This window comes from Falco rusticolus, chromosome 10 (genome assembly GCF_015220075.1).
Source record: "Falco rusticolus isolate bFalRus1 chromosome 10, bFalRus1.pri, whole genome shotgun sequence".
In the NCBI taxonomy this organism is placed as follows: domain Eukaryota; kingdom Metazoa; phylum Chordata; class Aves; order Falconiformes; family Falconidae; genus Falco; species Falco rusticolus.
The window spans coordinates 3660703-3673009 of record NC_051196.1 but is presented as its reverse complement, the minus strand read 5'-3'; the positions used below and the strand labels follow the sequence as shown (position 1 = coordinate 3673009).

General features: G+C 51.3%; 1 protein-coding gene across 1 annotated transcript in view; it reads left to right on the top strand.

The window, feature by feature from the left end:
- CRACR2B (calcium release activated channel regulator 2B) overlaps window positions 1–12307 on the top strand; it is a 40386-nt gene that overhangs the window by 20639 nt on the left and 7440 nt on the right. The window contains exons 6-13 of the mRNA XM_037402813.1: window positions 112–258; window positions 562–652; window positions 805–897; window positions 3455–3642; window positions 4329–4400; window positions 4834–4888; window positions 9031–9110; window positions 11860–12154. Coding sequence (XP_037258710.1) covers window positions 112–258; window positions 562–652; window positions 805–897; window positions 3455–3642; window positions 4329–4400; window positions 4834–4888; window positions 9031–9110; window positions 11860–12154 — 1021 coding nt within the window. The remainder of the gene's footprint in view (window positions 1–111; window positions 259–561; window positions 653–804; window positions 898–3454; window positions 3643–4328; window positions 4401–4833; window positions 4889–9030; window positions 9111–11859; window positions 12155–12307) is intronic.

Genomic DNA, 12307 nt, shown 5'->3' with positions numbered 1-12307 from the left:
CAGGAGAAGGGCGGTTCGTCTGTCCCGAGTGCATGTTGGAATTGGAATAACAGTCCATAAGATGACACAGAAGCTCATTTGCTTTCCCTCTCTTTTGTATGCTTGCTCCAGTCCACGTGAGATTCGGGAGCTCTGGGCTCGGCTACGAAAGGAGCGTCCTGAGCTCTTATCCAATTTTGAAGAGTTTCTGCTGCGTGTTTCATCATACATAAGGGAGGTGAATCACGAGAAGGAGTCCATGGAACAAGCATTGAAGCGGTAAGGAGAGCATCACGGCCATTTGCGGTCAGGAACCAGCTGATGCTTGGATGCTGCCTCAAATGCAAGGAAAGGCTGGGTTACAGGATGCAGAGATTTTTCTTGCTGTAATAAAGTGATTCTCTATCTTGATCTGATCCCCATGGGTTTGTTTTGGATCAGTGCCCACCATAACATTTGGTCTGGTTAGAATTCCACTCAGTCTTACACTGGTATTAGTAGGGATCTGTTTCCATCCTCCTCTCCTGTTTTCTATCTATTTTCTTTCTCTGTCCCGACCTGTGTGCACCCTGCTTTTTGTAGGAAGGAGACAGACCATGACCGGGAAGTCAGGTGCCTTTACGAAGAAATGGAACAACAGATCAAAGCAGAAAGGGAGAGGCTGATCTGCCAGGTACCTCATCTCTCTTGGCCGAAATCAAACTTCCTCTGGCCTGAAGCAGAGGTGGTGGCTCATCTGTCCAAGGAACAGCTCTTACTGTGCTGGGTGTTGTATGCACAGCGTATGTACTCTGCGATACAATATGTATATCTTTACCTCTCTAGGAAGCACTGAGACATGACAGGAGTAACCTGCTCCAGAAGGAACTGCGCAGCAAAGAGCAGGAGCTGGAGAAAATCCTTTACCACCAGAAGAAGGTAACAGGACCTAAATCCTTTCTAAAGAAGTACATCCCTTTCTACCGTCTTTCTGCTAAGGCCTTTTCTGGCTGAGAATGGGTTTTGTGTGCGGAGGGTTGGTACTAATCTGGTATTACCTAGTCTAGTTCCCTCCTACCTCTGAAGGTGTTAAAGTGATTGGTTTGTCTCCTGTGAATGTTCTGTCCAAGCATTTTCTTATCAGGTTTGTTTTCTCGTCACAGTCTATCGGTTGTACAACAACTATTTGGCAAGAAAGAGGGTAAAAATCTGGAAGTTGTGAGTTTGGAGCCTTTTGAGGTGTGTAAGAAAGCTGTGTGCGGATACACAAGAGCCAGATTTCTCTAGTTTGTTTTCTGGCTGCTCCAAAATAACCCAGAGTGAACAGTTCCATGACACTTAGAACTGTACGTACTGTATATTTGCATTTTAGCACCTAATGACGTACTGATTAATCAGTCACAGAAAAGATGAAGGCAGAAACTTTCCTTTAGCCTGTGGTCCCTGGTACAGACATTTGTATGGGATAGTCCATTCTGGATGTCTTTTTCCTTTCTGTCTGAAGAACTGAGACATGACCCCCACAGAAACAAGTCATGGGAGGTACCTGTAAGAGGCTGGTGACTGGGAGTATCCAGGTTGGATACCTAGCTGTGATGTGGATGAAACAGCTGAAATCACCAGCTCATTGTGCAGCAGCTGGAAAAGTTAGCAAAACGTAGGTGCCATCAGGAAGGGTATTGAGAATAAGATAGAGGATGTAATTTTCCTGCTGCCCACACCCTTGATGTGCCTCAGTTGGCATGTGCAGTTCTTGGTTTCTCTAACTCCACCGTGTCCTTCTGAGTATGAAGGTGCAGAAAACGAATGCGATTCAGGAAGTGGAGCATCTGCCTTAGGAAGAGAAACCAGGAAAGTTTAGACTTGATTTTGGAGAGGAGGAGACTGAGGCAAGATCTAGGTGAGCTTCATATGGACTCAGGAAGGCGGTGGATAAAGGCCCACATACAACTGTTACTCCCTAAATCCTGCAACAGCAGAGGTGAGGGACTCGCTGGAATGGTGGTTTCTGGCTGTACTAAGCTACGTGGATAATCGGGTCCCTCTTGTGGCGTAAAACCAGTATTCTAGGGTATTGCTTCCCAGCGCAGGCAATGTAAACGGGAGAGCTGTGTGTGACGGAGGGGTCTTCGGGAGAGGCAGATTTGCTTTACTTAAAGCCTGTCCTCTGGCTCATTGAAAGGTCTGCGGAAGACCTTTCTGATCACCTGAAAGAACAGGCTGTGCGCAGGGGTTGCTGGCTCTTGGTCTCAACTCCACTGCTCAGCATATGTGGTCATGCTCAAATTTGCCCTGATGTCCAAAGGACTGGAAGTCTCCCGACAAAGCCGGGTGTGACTTGTGCTTGTAGCCTCAGAGGTGGGAGATGTAGGGCTTGTGTTTCAAGGAACCTAGGAGCGGTCCGCTCTGTTCACTCCTGCTCATGACTCTTGTACGTGTGTGCTGGTAGAGAGCAGGGTAGCAAGAAAAGAGTGCCACGGTGTGCTGCTTTACTTTGCCTTTGAGAGAGTCAGGAGGTAGACTGAGAGAGATGACAAGCTGAAGGTGTAAATGCAGAGGCTGACTGCTACCTACTACGCTGGTCAGAACTGGTTCCTGGTGCTCCTTTCTGCTTGCAAGCACAGATTGTATAATTCTATTTTGGGGCTGTAAGTTGTCAGGTGGATACTGCAGTTTCTGCAATAGCACCAGCTTCAGCAGAGGGCCCTGGTTAGCTGGTATCGCTGGCTAGATACTGAAGTGTCAGTATGATCCTTCTTGCAATGCCCCGCTTGTCATCTGAGATGGGTGGGTTTGACGGCTGCATCTGTCTTTTGACTCTTCCCCATCTACGCCAGCCGTTTGTGAGGAATCGCATCACTGGTTGAGTACGTGCCTGATTTTGGGAAGTTCAAAGCCTGCTGTCTTGTTAGTTGTGTGGGGGTCTCGTGCTACCTCGAGTTCAGCTGTGCCCCAGTGGCATTTAAACAGCATCTCTAGCCTGAGGTCCTGTCTCCAACAGTTGTAAAGGCCACCTAATCGCTGGACTTCCCAGGTGTAGCGTGAGACACCCCTAGCACCTCGATATATCCCCCTTTCAGCTGCCGTGGGCTCAGGAAGCTCCCAGACTGGAGCATGCATTTCAACAACTGTGCTTGATAAGTCCCGACAGACACACCCTTGCTTCTGCCCAAATTTTTCCAGTCCTCCTTTGACCCTCACTTGCACTCTGATTTCTACTATGCCTGCCTGACAGCAGCAGGTTCCTCACGCTGCCCGAAGCGCTTCCTCAGCTATGCCTCACTAATTGCATCACTTGCTCCCCGGTGCTGGCACGGATGGTGAGAAATAATTGCTTCCAATTCACCTTCTCGATGCCACTGGTGGTCAAGTGGTGTTTATCTCCCTTCTGCTTCGTTGCTTACGTCTGCTTTTCCAGCCTGTTTTTACAGGCATGTTTGTAGCACAAACCCTTCCTCTCTGTGTTTTAACCTCTCCTTTTCCTTGCCCATTGCAGCTGGAACATCAGCTGCAGTCGCTGAACTCGGAGCAGCTGGAGACCCGTGTGCAGAATGAAAGGCTCCGGCACCTGAATGAAAACCTGCTGGAAGAGGTGGAGAAAAGCAAATGGGAGCTGGAGGCGGTGAAGGGGCAGTTACAGAAGCTCCAGAAAGAGGCTCAGCTTGAGCAAGAGCAGAAGGACAGGTGGGAATGGGCAGGGAAGGGGGTGTCAAGGCAGGAACCTAGGCAGAGAAGGCAGAGTGGGCAAGTAATTAAAGGATAAGGATAATTAGAAGCCTTGGTTTCATCAGAGGATCGCCTGTCCCTTCTTGAGGAAAAGTATTAACATCCCAGTGATCTTACAGGCCTAAACAGGGAGTGATAATGCTGCCTCCAGCCTGCCTTTAGCGGGAAATGAATGTGTTAATGGATATCTGTTTAGAAAAGCAGTGTAAAACTACCAATGTTCCTCAGTCTAAAGGAGGCTTCTCCATTTATTTTCCAGTTCACCATCACCTCTATAAGGTTCCTACAGAGCCTCTTCTAATCACTTGTTTTCCTGTTTCTGGGCTTCATCTAATAATATGTAGCTAAAACACTGGGATGTTTCAGACCCAGATGGCGGTGAGCATCCTTCCCATCTCTAGCAGCTGAGGAAAGTGGAGTGTGAAAGGAGAAAATGGGTTGCCTGTCTTCATACTGGAGGAGAGCAGGAGAGCTGGGGTACAACCCAGCCATCCCAGCTCCTGCGGCAGTGCTGCTTCCCCTGAATCCTCCCAGCTTAGGGCAGGCCCTTATCTTGGAGAAGACTCTGGGTGTCCCTGAGAAAGGGATCCTTGTATTTCCTCTCCTGTTAACTTATTTCCCCTTTTAAAATCGCCTTTGCCCAGGGATGTGTTTAGAGTCTCCAAGAACATGCAGAAAGAGAAACAAAGCCTTCTTCGGCAGCTGGAACTCCTCAGGTAAGAACTGGCTGTGGGGAGATGCTGAGCAGGGCTGGGGGAAATGCCGAGCTCTTGTGCACATAAAGGGCTGAGGTTGCAGCACTCCCACAGAAAGCTACGGGACTGTATTCGAGCAGTGCTCAGACACTGCTTGTTTCTCCAGGTCCAGAGAGAGCTGTGCCACCTGGCCAGCTCTGCCAGAGAACAGGCTGCGGTGTTTCACCGAGTATTCCCACCACTGGAGGAATTTAGTCTTCCCTGCTGGTTAAGGGGACCATGCGGACCCCATTACGTGAGCTGGGATACTTGGAAATCCCAACATGTCCAGCAATAACTAACATCTTTATCTGTGTCCCAAGCTCCCTTTCTGTTCTAGCTTTCAAATGTTGGGCTTTACTCCATTTTTGATGAGTGCTTTATTGTGTCTCTCCTGTGTCTTCCTTTGGAGCAGAGAGATGAACAAGAAACTTCGAGATGAGCGAGATGCTTTTGAAGCCAAGAAGCTGGTTAGTCTCAGAAAGAAAATCCTAACTCCCAAACACCCTCCTTTCATCTGCTGCTGTTGCTGTCACCACTTGGGGGCCTGTCACTTCCACGGGGGACAATGACCTGAGCTCACCAGGCCTGGTGTGGTGCTTAATACAGACTTCACAGCACCTCTCTGCCCGTGCTGGAGACAAGCTCTGCTGGTTGCAGTTGCCAGTCCCTGGGTTTAAGCCTTGTGACTGTTGCGCAGCCCCGTGCAGGGCTGCGGTGGGTGCTGCCTGCTGCACGTGTGGGGTCTGCGCGGTGTGACAGGCACTGGGCACACGCCAGGAAGGGAGTGAAGCTGGATACATCCCTGGAGCTGGGTGGGGAGGAAGACGATGGATTCCCAGATGTGCTGCCAGCTGACTGGGGGTGGAGAGGCACAGGAAGGTTTTGGAGTTTCTCTGACCCCTTGAGTTTGTAGCAGATGTTTTCAGATGTTCCTCTGGGGCAGCTCCCCATTCCTGTGAACTCTGCTGGGGTGGAGGTGCAGCAGTGAGCCTTGTGTCAGAGGGCTAGGAGGAGGCAAGGGGAACCCTCTGGAGCAATCAACTCCATCTCTGACCTTTCCCAGTCTCCAAGATAAGTATGAATATGTGATCTATTTTTAATTCTTATTATTTATTAATGAAAAAGTCTTTGTATTCCCAAATGTCATTGTCAAGGCTGCTCTGTGCTCTTCTTGGACCCATCCCTGCCATCATGTGTCTGTCTTTGCCTGCTCTGCCACCATGCCCCATTTGAAGATCTGGAAGTGGCTGCCTTGCAGTGAAGACAGGCAGTGGTAGGCTGCAAGAGACTGTCTGGCTGGTGTGTAAGGGAACGTGGAATGAAGCACAGGGCTCATGCCCAGATAGGGGACAAGATCTCCTGCTGCGGGAGAGGCTGCAGTTCTTCTCCAAGTGGAGCAGCAGCTGTATAAAATAACTTCAGTAACTTTTGGATGGAGGCAAGGTGTGTTTGTGTGTGCCTTTTTGTGTGTGTGTGTGTGTTTCTGAAATCTGAAAGATCTTGCTTTTATTCCCCCCTTCACTCCATTTTCAAAGCTGCAAGGTATGTGTATGTGCACCAGAGCGTCCTGCTCCCTCTTGGAGAAGTAATCAGCACTGTCACTCTGTAGCAGAGTCCAGTGCAAGCAGGCAAAGAAAATGGTTCATTTTCCTCTTTCCATGCGTAGTGCTTCATCAGCTTCTGGGTTCCTGTGGGTGGGGTGGGTGGCCCATGGAGACCGCGGTTCAGGTATGTACCTCTGCGTGTGTAAAGCTTGTCTGCTTCTGTTCTCCTCTCCTTTTCCCTTGCTAGGACCTGCTCAGGGCTTCTCTGAAACATGACAGTTGCAGGTGGATGTAAGAGAGAGCCTAGCAGAGACGGTCCCTAGTACAGAGGAGCCGCTTTCTCCTTTCTCCCAGTGCTGGCAGTAGGGATGGGGCAGCAGGGTGAACTCCTACCACCATTGCTCATCTGGTAGGGCTGTGTCATGCCAGGCAGATGAAGCCTGTGCTGAAGTAAGGGTTTTTTGCTTTGTCAGCCAGGACATCTTGTTGGCCACTCTTGTTTCAGTCCTCAGGAAAGCAGGGCTCCAACGGATTGCAGGGATGCTGCTGTCATCACACACCTGCAGATCTGCTGTCCAGCCTGTCCCACTGTAAGGGGCAGAGAAAACAGCTATACTTCCCTGCAGCAGCAAAAAGGAGAATCCAGCCTTCTGATGAGGATCCCTAATCACTCTTACCAGAGACTACCAATGTTTTTACAGCCTAAAAAGAAACCCAAGGCCTTAATACCATCTGTTAGTGCTGGGGAGAGCTGTGTTATTTCTGTGAAATGAAGGTGTGGTGAACAGCGGTTCTCTGTTAGCAAAGATCTTGAAGTGGTTGGGAGGAGGAGCTGGGCTGTACGTGGCTGACAGCAGCCCAGTGCTGTTCCTTTGCACTTCTCAGTGCTCAGCTTAATACCTTGCTCTTCATAAGAGTTTCTGGCCTTGCCAGGGTGCACCGACCCTGGCCCCACGGTGCTGTGGGGCACTGTTTTGCCCCGGTGGTTAGATCACAGTCACAGATAGCCACCGCTGCTGGGTGCTTTAAAGACCTATGGGCTGTGGGTTCAGTATCACAGCCATGACTTACCTGGCTATAGAGTTATGCTTGCATGCTGCGTATTGACAGCAAATTTCATGTCTGCTGATCATGAAGAGCGTTCTGGGACTTTGACTACATTGGACATGTGTTTGTATTTCACCGATAAATCAGAATCTTTTTTCTGTCCCTCTGATGAACCAGAATCTTTTCCATCCAAAATGCTTGTACGTGTGCTGTTGTTGCTGTGGAATCCTTGCCATCGTGTGTTGTATAGCTGTGATGTCACATCTGTCCCTTTACCATCCTGGTGAAAAGCCAAATGTCACACAAACCTGGCAGGCCAATAAAGCACGACAGAACCGATGGCAAAGCATCCCGTTGTTTCTCCTTTCTTACCCAGGTAGGTGCTCTGCAGGCTGTTTCCTCTCCAGGTAGGGGATGCCATAGCAGATTGCCTGGGAGGCCCTTTGCTTCACAGGTGACGTGAAGGTTGTGGTTCGGCTCCGGTGGGCTGTAACATGATTTCCTTGTTTCTGTGTGTCTAGAAGAGTGCCCTTGAGCGAACCTGCTCAAACCCTGAAAACATCCTCCTGCATCCCTGCTGGAGAACCACTGGCTGGCTGAACCACAGCCCAATATCGGTGTTGACTGAAGGGTCACTATGTGCCTGGGGGTCCTTTGCCTTGGAAGATATGTGCTCCACAGTTGTGAGCCTCTCCCTGCTGGGTTGTTTCTGTGCCTGGAGCTTCTCTTGAACACCAGGTTTATATGTAAAAAAAGTTCTTGGGGTGTTTTTTTCCCCTTCGAAGTTCCTAGTTGGGTGAGGCCCCTGCAGAGCCCAGAGTGTCTCCGTTAGTCGGACTGCACGGCGGCAAAGGTGTTCTGGGAATTCTGGCCAACAGAGCAGTTTCTTATTTTTTGCCTTTTAAAATAAGCCAGGGGTTACTGAGGAAATTGTCTTTGTAGCCCTCCCCTGGGCTGCGGGCAGCATGAAGGCAGGCCTGTCCAGAGCTGCCTGCAGGTGTGTGGTCAGGTCACAACTGCTGCCGGAGGTGGATCTGGCAAGCTGGGAATTCTTCTTTCCCCACCTTCACCCCCAGAAGTAACTTGTGAGGGCGCGTCGGAAATCTCCGGCCTTAGAGAGCAAGTACCTCTCCCTTTCCCCCGGCGCTGGGGCGGTGGGCACCTTGCCACGCCGTCTCTCCCTCTGTCTGTTTTGTGCCTGTAGCCAGAGCAGCCAGCCGGTCCGTTTGGGGGTGCGGGGGGGGGGGGGCTAGGCTGTAGCATGGCCCTTGGAGGAGCTGGCAGGGCAATCCTCTCTGCCGCAGGCTCTCCTGTGCGATCTCAGGCACGTTGTTCATCTTCGACTCTGTGGGGAATGACAAAGCTGCCGTACGGGGGAAAGAGGGTTGCGAGAGGAGTTGTCCTGCTTCCTCCTTCTCTTCCTACCGGCTGTAGGAAGGGTGTAGTGTGAGGTAAGTAGGAGGAAAGCATGGAGAGGGACGTTTGTGTAAGGCAGAGCACACACACTACCCTTTGCAGAGCGGTCTCCTGCCTTTCTTGTGGTGCGTGTGCAGCCGTGGGTGAGTACTGGTGGAGGGGTGCTAGCGCCTTCTGAGGAAGGGGCAATGGGTCTGTCCCACAGAACATCAGCCTAATAAAAAGGCAGGTGGGGAAAGAGAGATTCAGCTGTGAGACCATGTGAAGAACAAGCCACAGAAATAAAAGCTCTGGCTGGCTAGAGGAAGAGTTCAGTTTGGGGCACCACCATTACTGATGGATTTTGTTGCAAAGGGGAAAGCAGCAGCAGCGATGCCTTCTTGCCTGAGTTAAATGAACGGTGAGAAGCTGACCCCTGTGAGCCTGTGCTCACCTCCATCCAAGCCTGCCGGCAGGGTGCTACGCTGCAAGGTGCAGGGGTGCAAGGGGACCAGCCTTGCCTCCCTGAAGCGGTCTGCAGGGGTGGCGAGTGGTTGAACTGGGGCTGGTCAGGTTCCTGGGTGCTAATGACATTCTTCACCCCTTTTCTTTTCAACTTCCAGGCACCTGAGAACAAAAAACCCCTGTTGAAGAAAGGGTCAGTGCTAGGCAGTTACCTGCTGGATGACAAGCCGGTCAAACGGTTAGATGGGCGTCTGTGTTGTGTTTGTGGTGTCGGTCCGTGCCCGCTGGAGTACCCTGTCAGTCCAGCTGCGTCCCGTGTCTAGTTCTCCCACCTTGGTGCTGGCTGGTTTGGGGAGCGTGGCAGGGGGGTGACCGTGGCTCTAGCTGCCTCTCGGCGTCAGGTGGTGCTGGCTCAGCATGAAGCTGAGGATGCTGTTAGCTGATTCCCACAGGCTGTGCCCCCCTCTGGGCTGCTCCTACGTGCGGGGAGCAAACCTAAACGCCATCAGAAGCTGTGAGAGTGTTCGTGGGACAGGAGTCACGAAGGCTGCCTCTGACCGAGTCAGGCAGCTCCGTTAGAATGACTGGATCATATCCCAAGTGTGCCAGCTCCTCCTCAGGCAGAAACCCTGTCCGCTGGCAACTCATGCCAGAGCTCATATCCCTGGGACATGGGAGAGGGCAGGAGTTGCACAAGGCTGGTGTTCTCTCTGGCAGCTGAAAGCCCCAAGGAGAGGGCCCAGCTCCAGGTGGGTTCGGGGTTTATCCTGCCCATCTCTCCGCAGCTATGCAGATGCTCACCTGGCACACCGGCCTCCCCTTCAGCCAGGGCAGGTGAAAACATCTGTAAATGTCTGTGTGGTTAAGACCTTATGTTTTTTTCTGCTCCCCCCACCCCTGACATGCAGACTGTACAGTGGCTTCCATACCCACAGGTGCCTGCTTGCCTGACCAGTGCTGGCATGAAGCACCAACCCTTGTGAACTGGTTGTGTGACCAGCACACCAGTTCTGGCCAAAAGCCTGGTTCCTCTGGGAGGCATGGGAGGCCAGCCTAGAGCTGGATCTCTCTTGCAGCTGCTGGCCCCAAACAACTTTTAAAGGTGGCGTGCTTCCCTGTTTCCTACCAGGTCTCTGCAGAAGGTTCCACTGTTTCCCAGTTACTCCTGGTGCCAACCAGAGACATGTGTCTAGGCTCAGAGTTTCTTCCAGCTTAGACTCACCAGTAATGCTTGCAATTCTGGTAGTGGCATTTAAGAATTGAGCTTCAGACTCCTGGGCTCATGGACTGATGGAAAATGGGGTGAACTGTGGAGCAGGGCTGATTCTTCAGCCCAGGCTGAGGTTGCTTGAATAGGTCTGAGGCAGGGGCGTTTTGTGGCTGTGTGACTGGTAGATGTACCATGGGATCAGACAACCGAGTTCTCCCATCCTCCTCCCCAGCTATTTCTTGCAAAGATCCTGCTGGCTGCTGCTGGCGTAAACCCACCAGAACACAGGTGGAGAAGTCTGGCAGCGAGGGTGATGTGAGAAGGGGAGAAGTATTTGTTGGTCCTGTCTCTGTCCCAGTGCTGTGTCACACCTCAGTGCTTGAGAAACATGAATAAAATCCATTACATCTGGAGTCACTGTCAGAAAGTTTTGTGTTTGTCCCTTTTTTCCCCCCACTGAAGAGGCCTTTGAGACTCAGCCCCTCGTTGCTGTGACTGCTGGCTGTGGCAGATGGGGGCTGAGCCTGGAAGGATGTGTCTGGTTCCAATGGGGAGAGGTTCCAGCTGGCCTGACTCTGGGCTGGCGTTTGGGGCAGATGCAGGGAGGCCAGCCAGAAATGTGAGGTCCCTTCTACGGAAAAAGTGTAGGCATGGCAGCAGGTGAATTTTGCAGCCCTGACAAAGTGTACTTGCAGATGTGAGAGGGGAGAGTTGTTGCTTTGATTCCCACACTAGTAGCAAGAGAAGAACATTGCAGAGAGAATTGTGAAGTGCTGCCTCTGAAGAGAGTGAAGCAAGCCTCTGGTCGCTCTAATTTGCTTCCAAAAGCGATCTGTTGGAGGGCAGTGGAGATACCTGAGGTGGATAAAGCCCTTCAGCTGAGTTCTAATCCTTCTCACTCCATTTGTCTAGTTCTTTAACCACAGAAAGCCAAGGCAGAGCTATGACGCTGCCTTGCTCCTCAGCAAGGGTTCCAGTACTTTACATCGGTTATTCTAGCTGTTCTTTTGGAGATTGTTCCTCCACTTGCCGTACCAGTCTACTCCCAGTGAACAAAGTGCATCGGCCTGTTCTTGTACAGGTGCCGTCAGTGCAACGCCCGTTCCCCACTGCCACGGCTTGGGCAGAGGTCCTGGGGATTTTTTTGCTGTTGAGAGCGCAGCGTGGCTGGTTGGAGGCTTTAAAAAATAAACCCCTTACAGGTCCTGGCTCCCTTACCTTGGGCCAGGCATGATGCACACCAGAGCAGAGCCAACACCAGCCAAAGCAACCCTGGTGTGAGCATTTTCTTGGCAGTTTGCCCACCTGTGGCAGGTTGCTGCTGCCTGAGCTCAGTAAGACTCTGCTCCAGCAGCGGTTGGAAGTGAGGGGGACGGGTTTCCTGGACCGCAGCTTGTGCCCTCAACAGAGCACAGCGAGACATGTGTGTACTGCATGCAGCCCTTTGTGTGCTTTGCCTCGTTTTTCAGCGCTGGGGGAAGTGGGTGGCAAAGAATCCTTGAAAAATCTGGAAGGTGGGATTTTTAATTAAAATTAGTGAAATATATGTCAGCACATGTGAGTACAGCATAGCTCAGGTGAGCTGTCTGTTTCCCTAGGGATGCTACTGATGCCTTAGTCACAGGGCGTATGGGGAGTGAATGTATAGAGTGCCTGCAAGTGCTGCATATGCACTAATTGGATCGCATTGGTTGTTTTGGGAATCTGCAACCTTCTCCTTTTCCCCTCACCCCCTACCCTCCCACCCTATTTGTGGTGCCTGTGGGCTTTAATACAGACAGCTGGCCTCTGCGGACCTTCCCTTCACCTTCCCGGAGGATGTGGCAGTGGAAGAACCCAACAAAAAGAACTGTAGATACATCCCAGGCAACAGGACGTGCCTGAAGACAGGAGAAGGAGGCAGCACAAACTTCAGAGAGAATAGTGGAGACACGGAGAGGTGGTCATTGGTAGCAGATGCTGAGTGGTTGAAGATGACTTTGAAGGGTGATGCTGACTGTAGAAAAAATGCAGATGGATTAGATGATGCTCCGTTGCCTCCTAGAGGACAGCCTGTTGGCACCGAAACCAGGGTGAGTCTAATTACTTGGGGGTTCTTCCTCAAACAGCTGCTACCAGGGACTTGAAGGTTTCTGATTCTGTTCCCATCTAACTCCAGCTGCCTAGGTTTATAGTGCAGGGGTCCAATGCCTAAATCAAAGCACGGTCTGCAGCTGGGCTGTTCA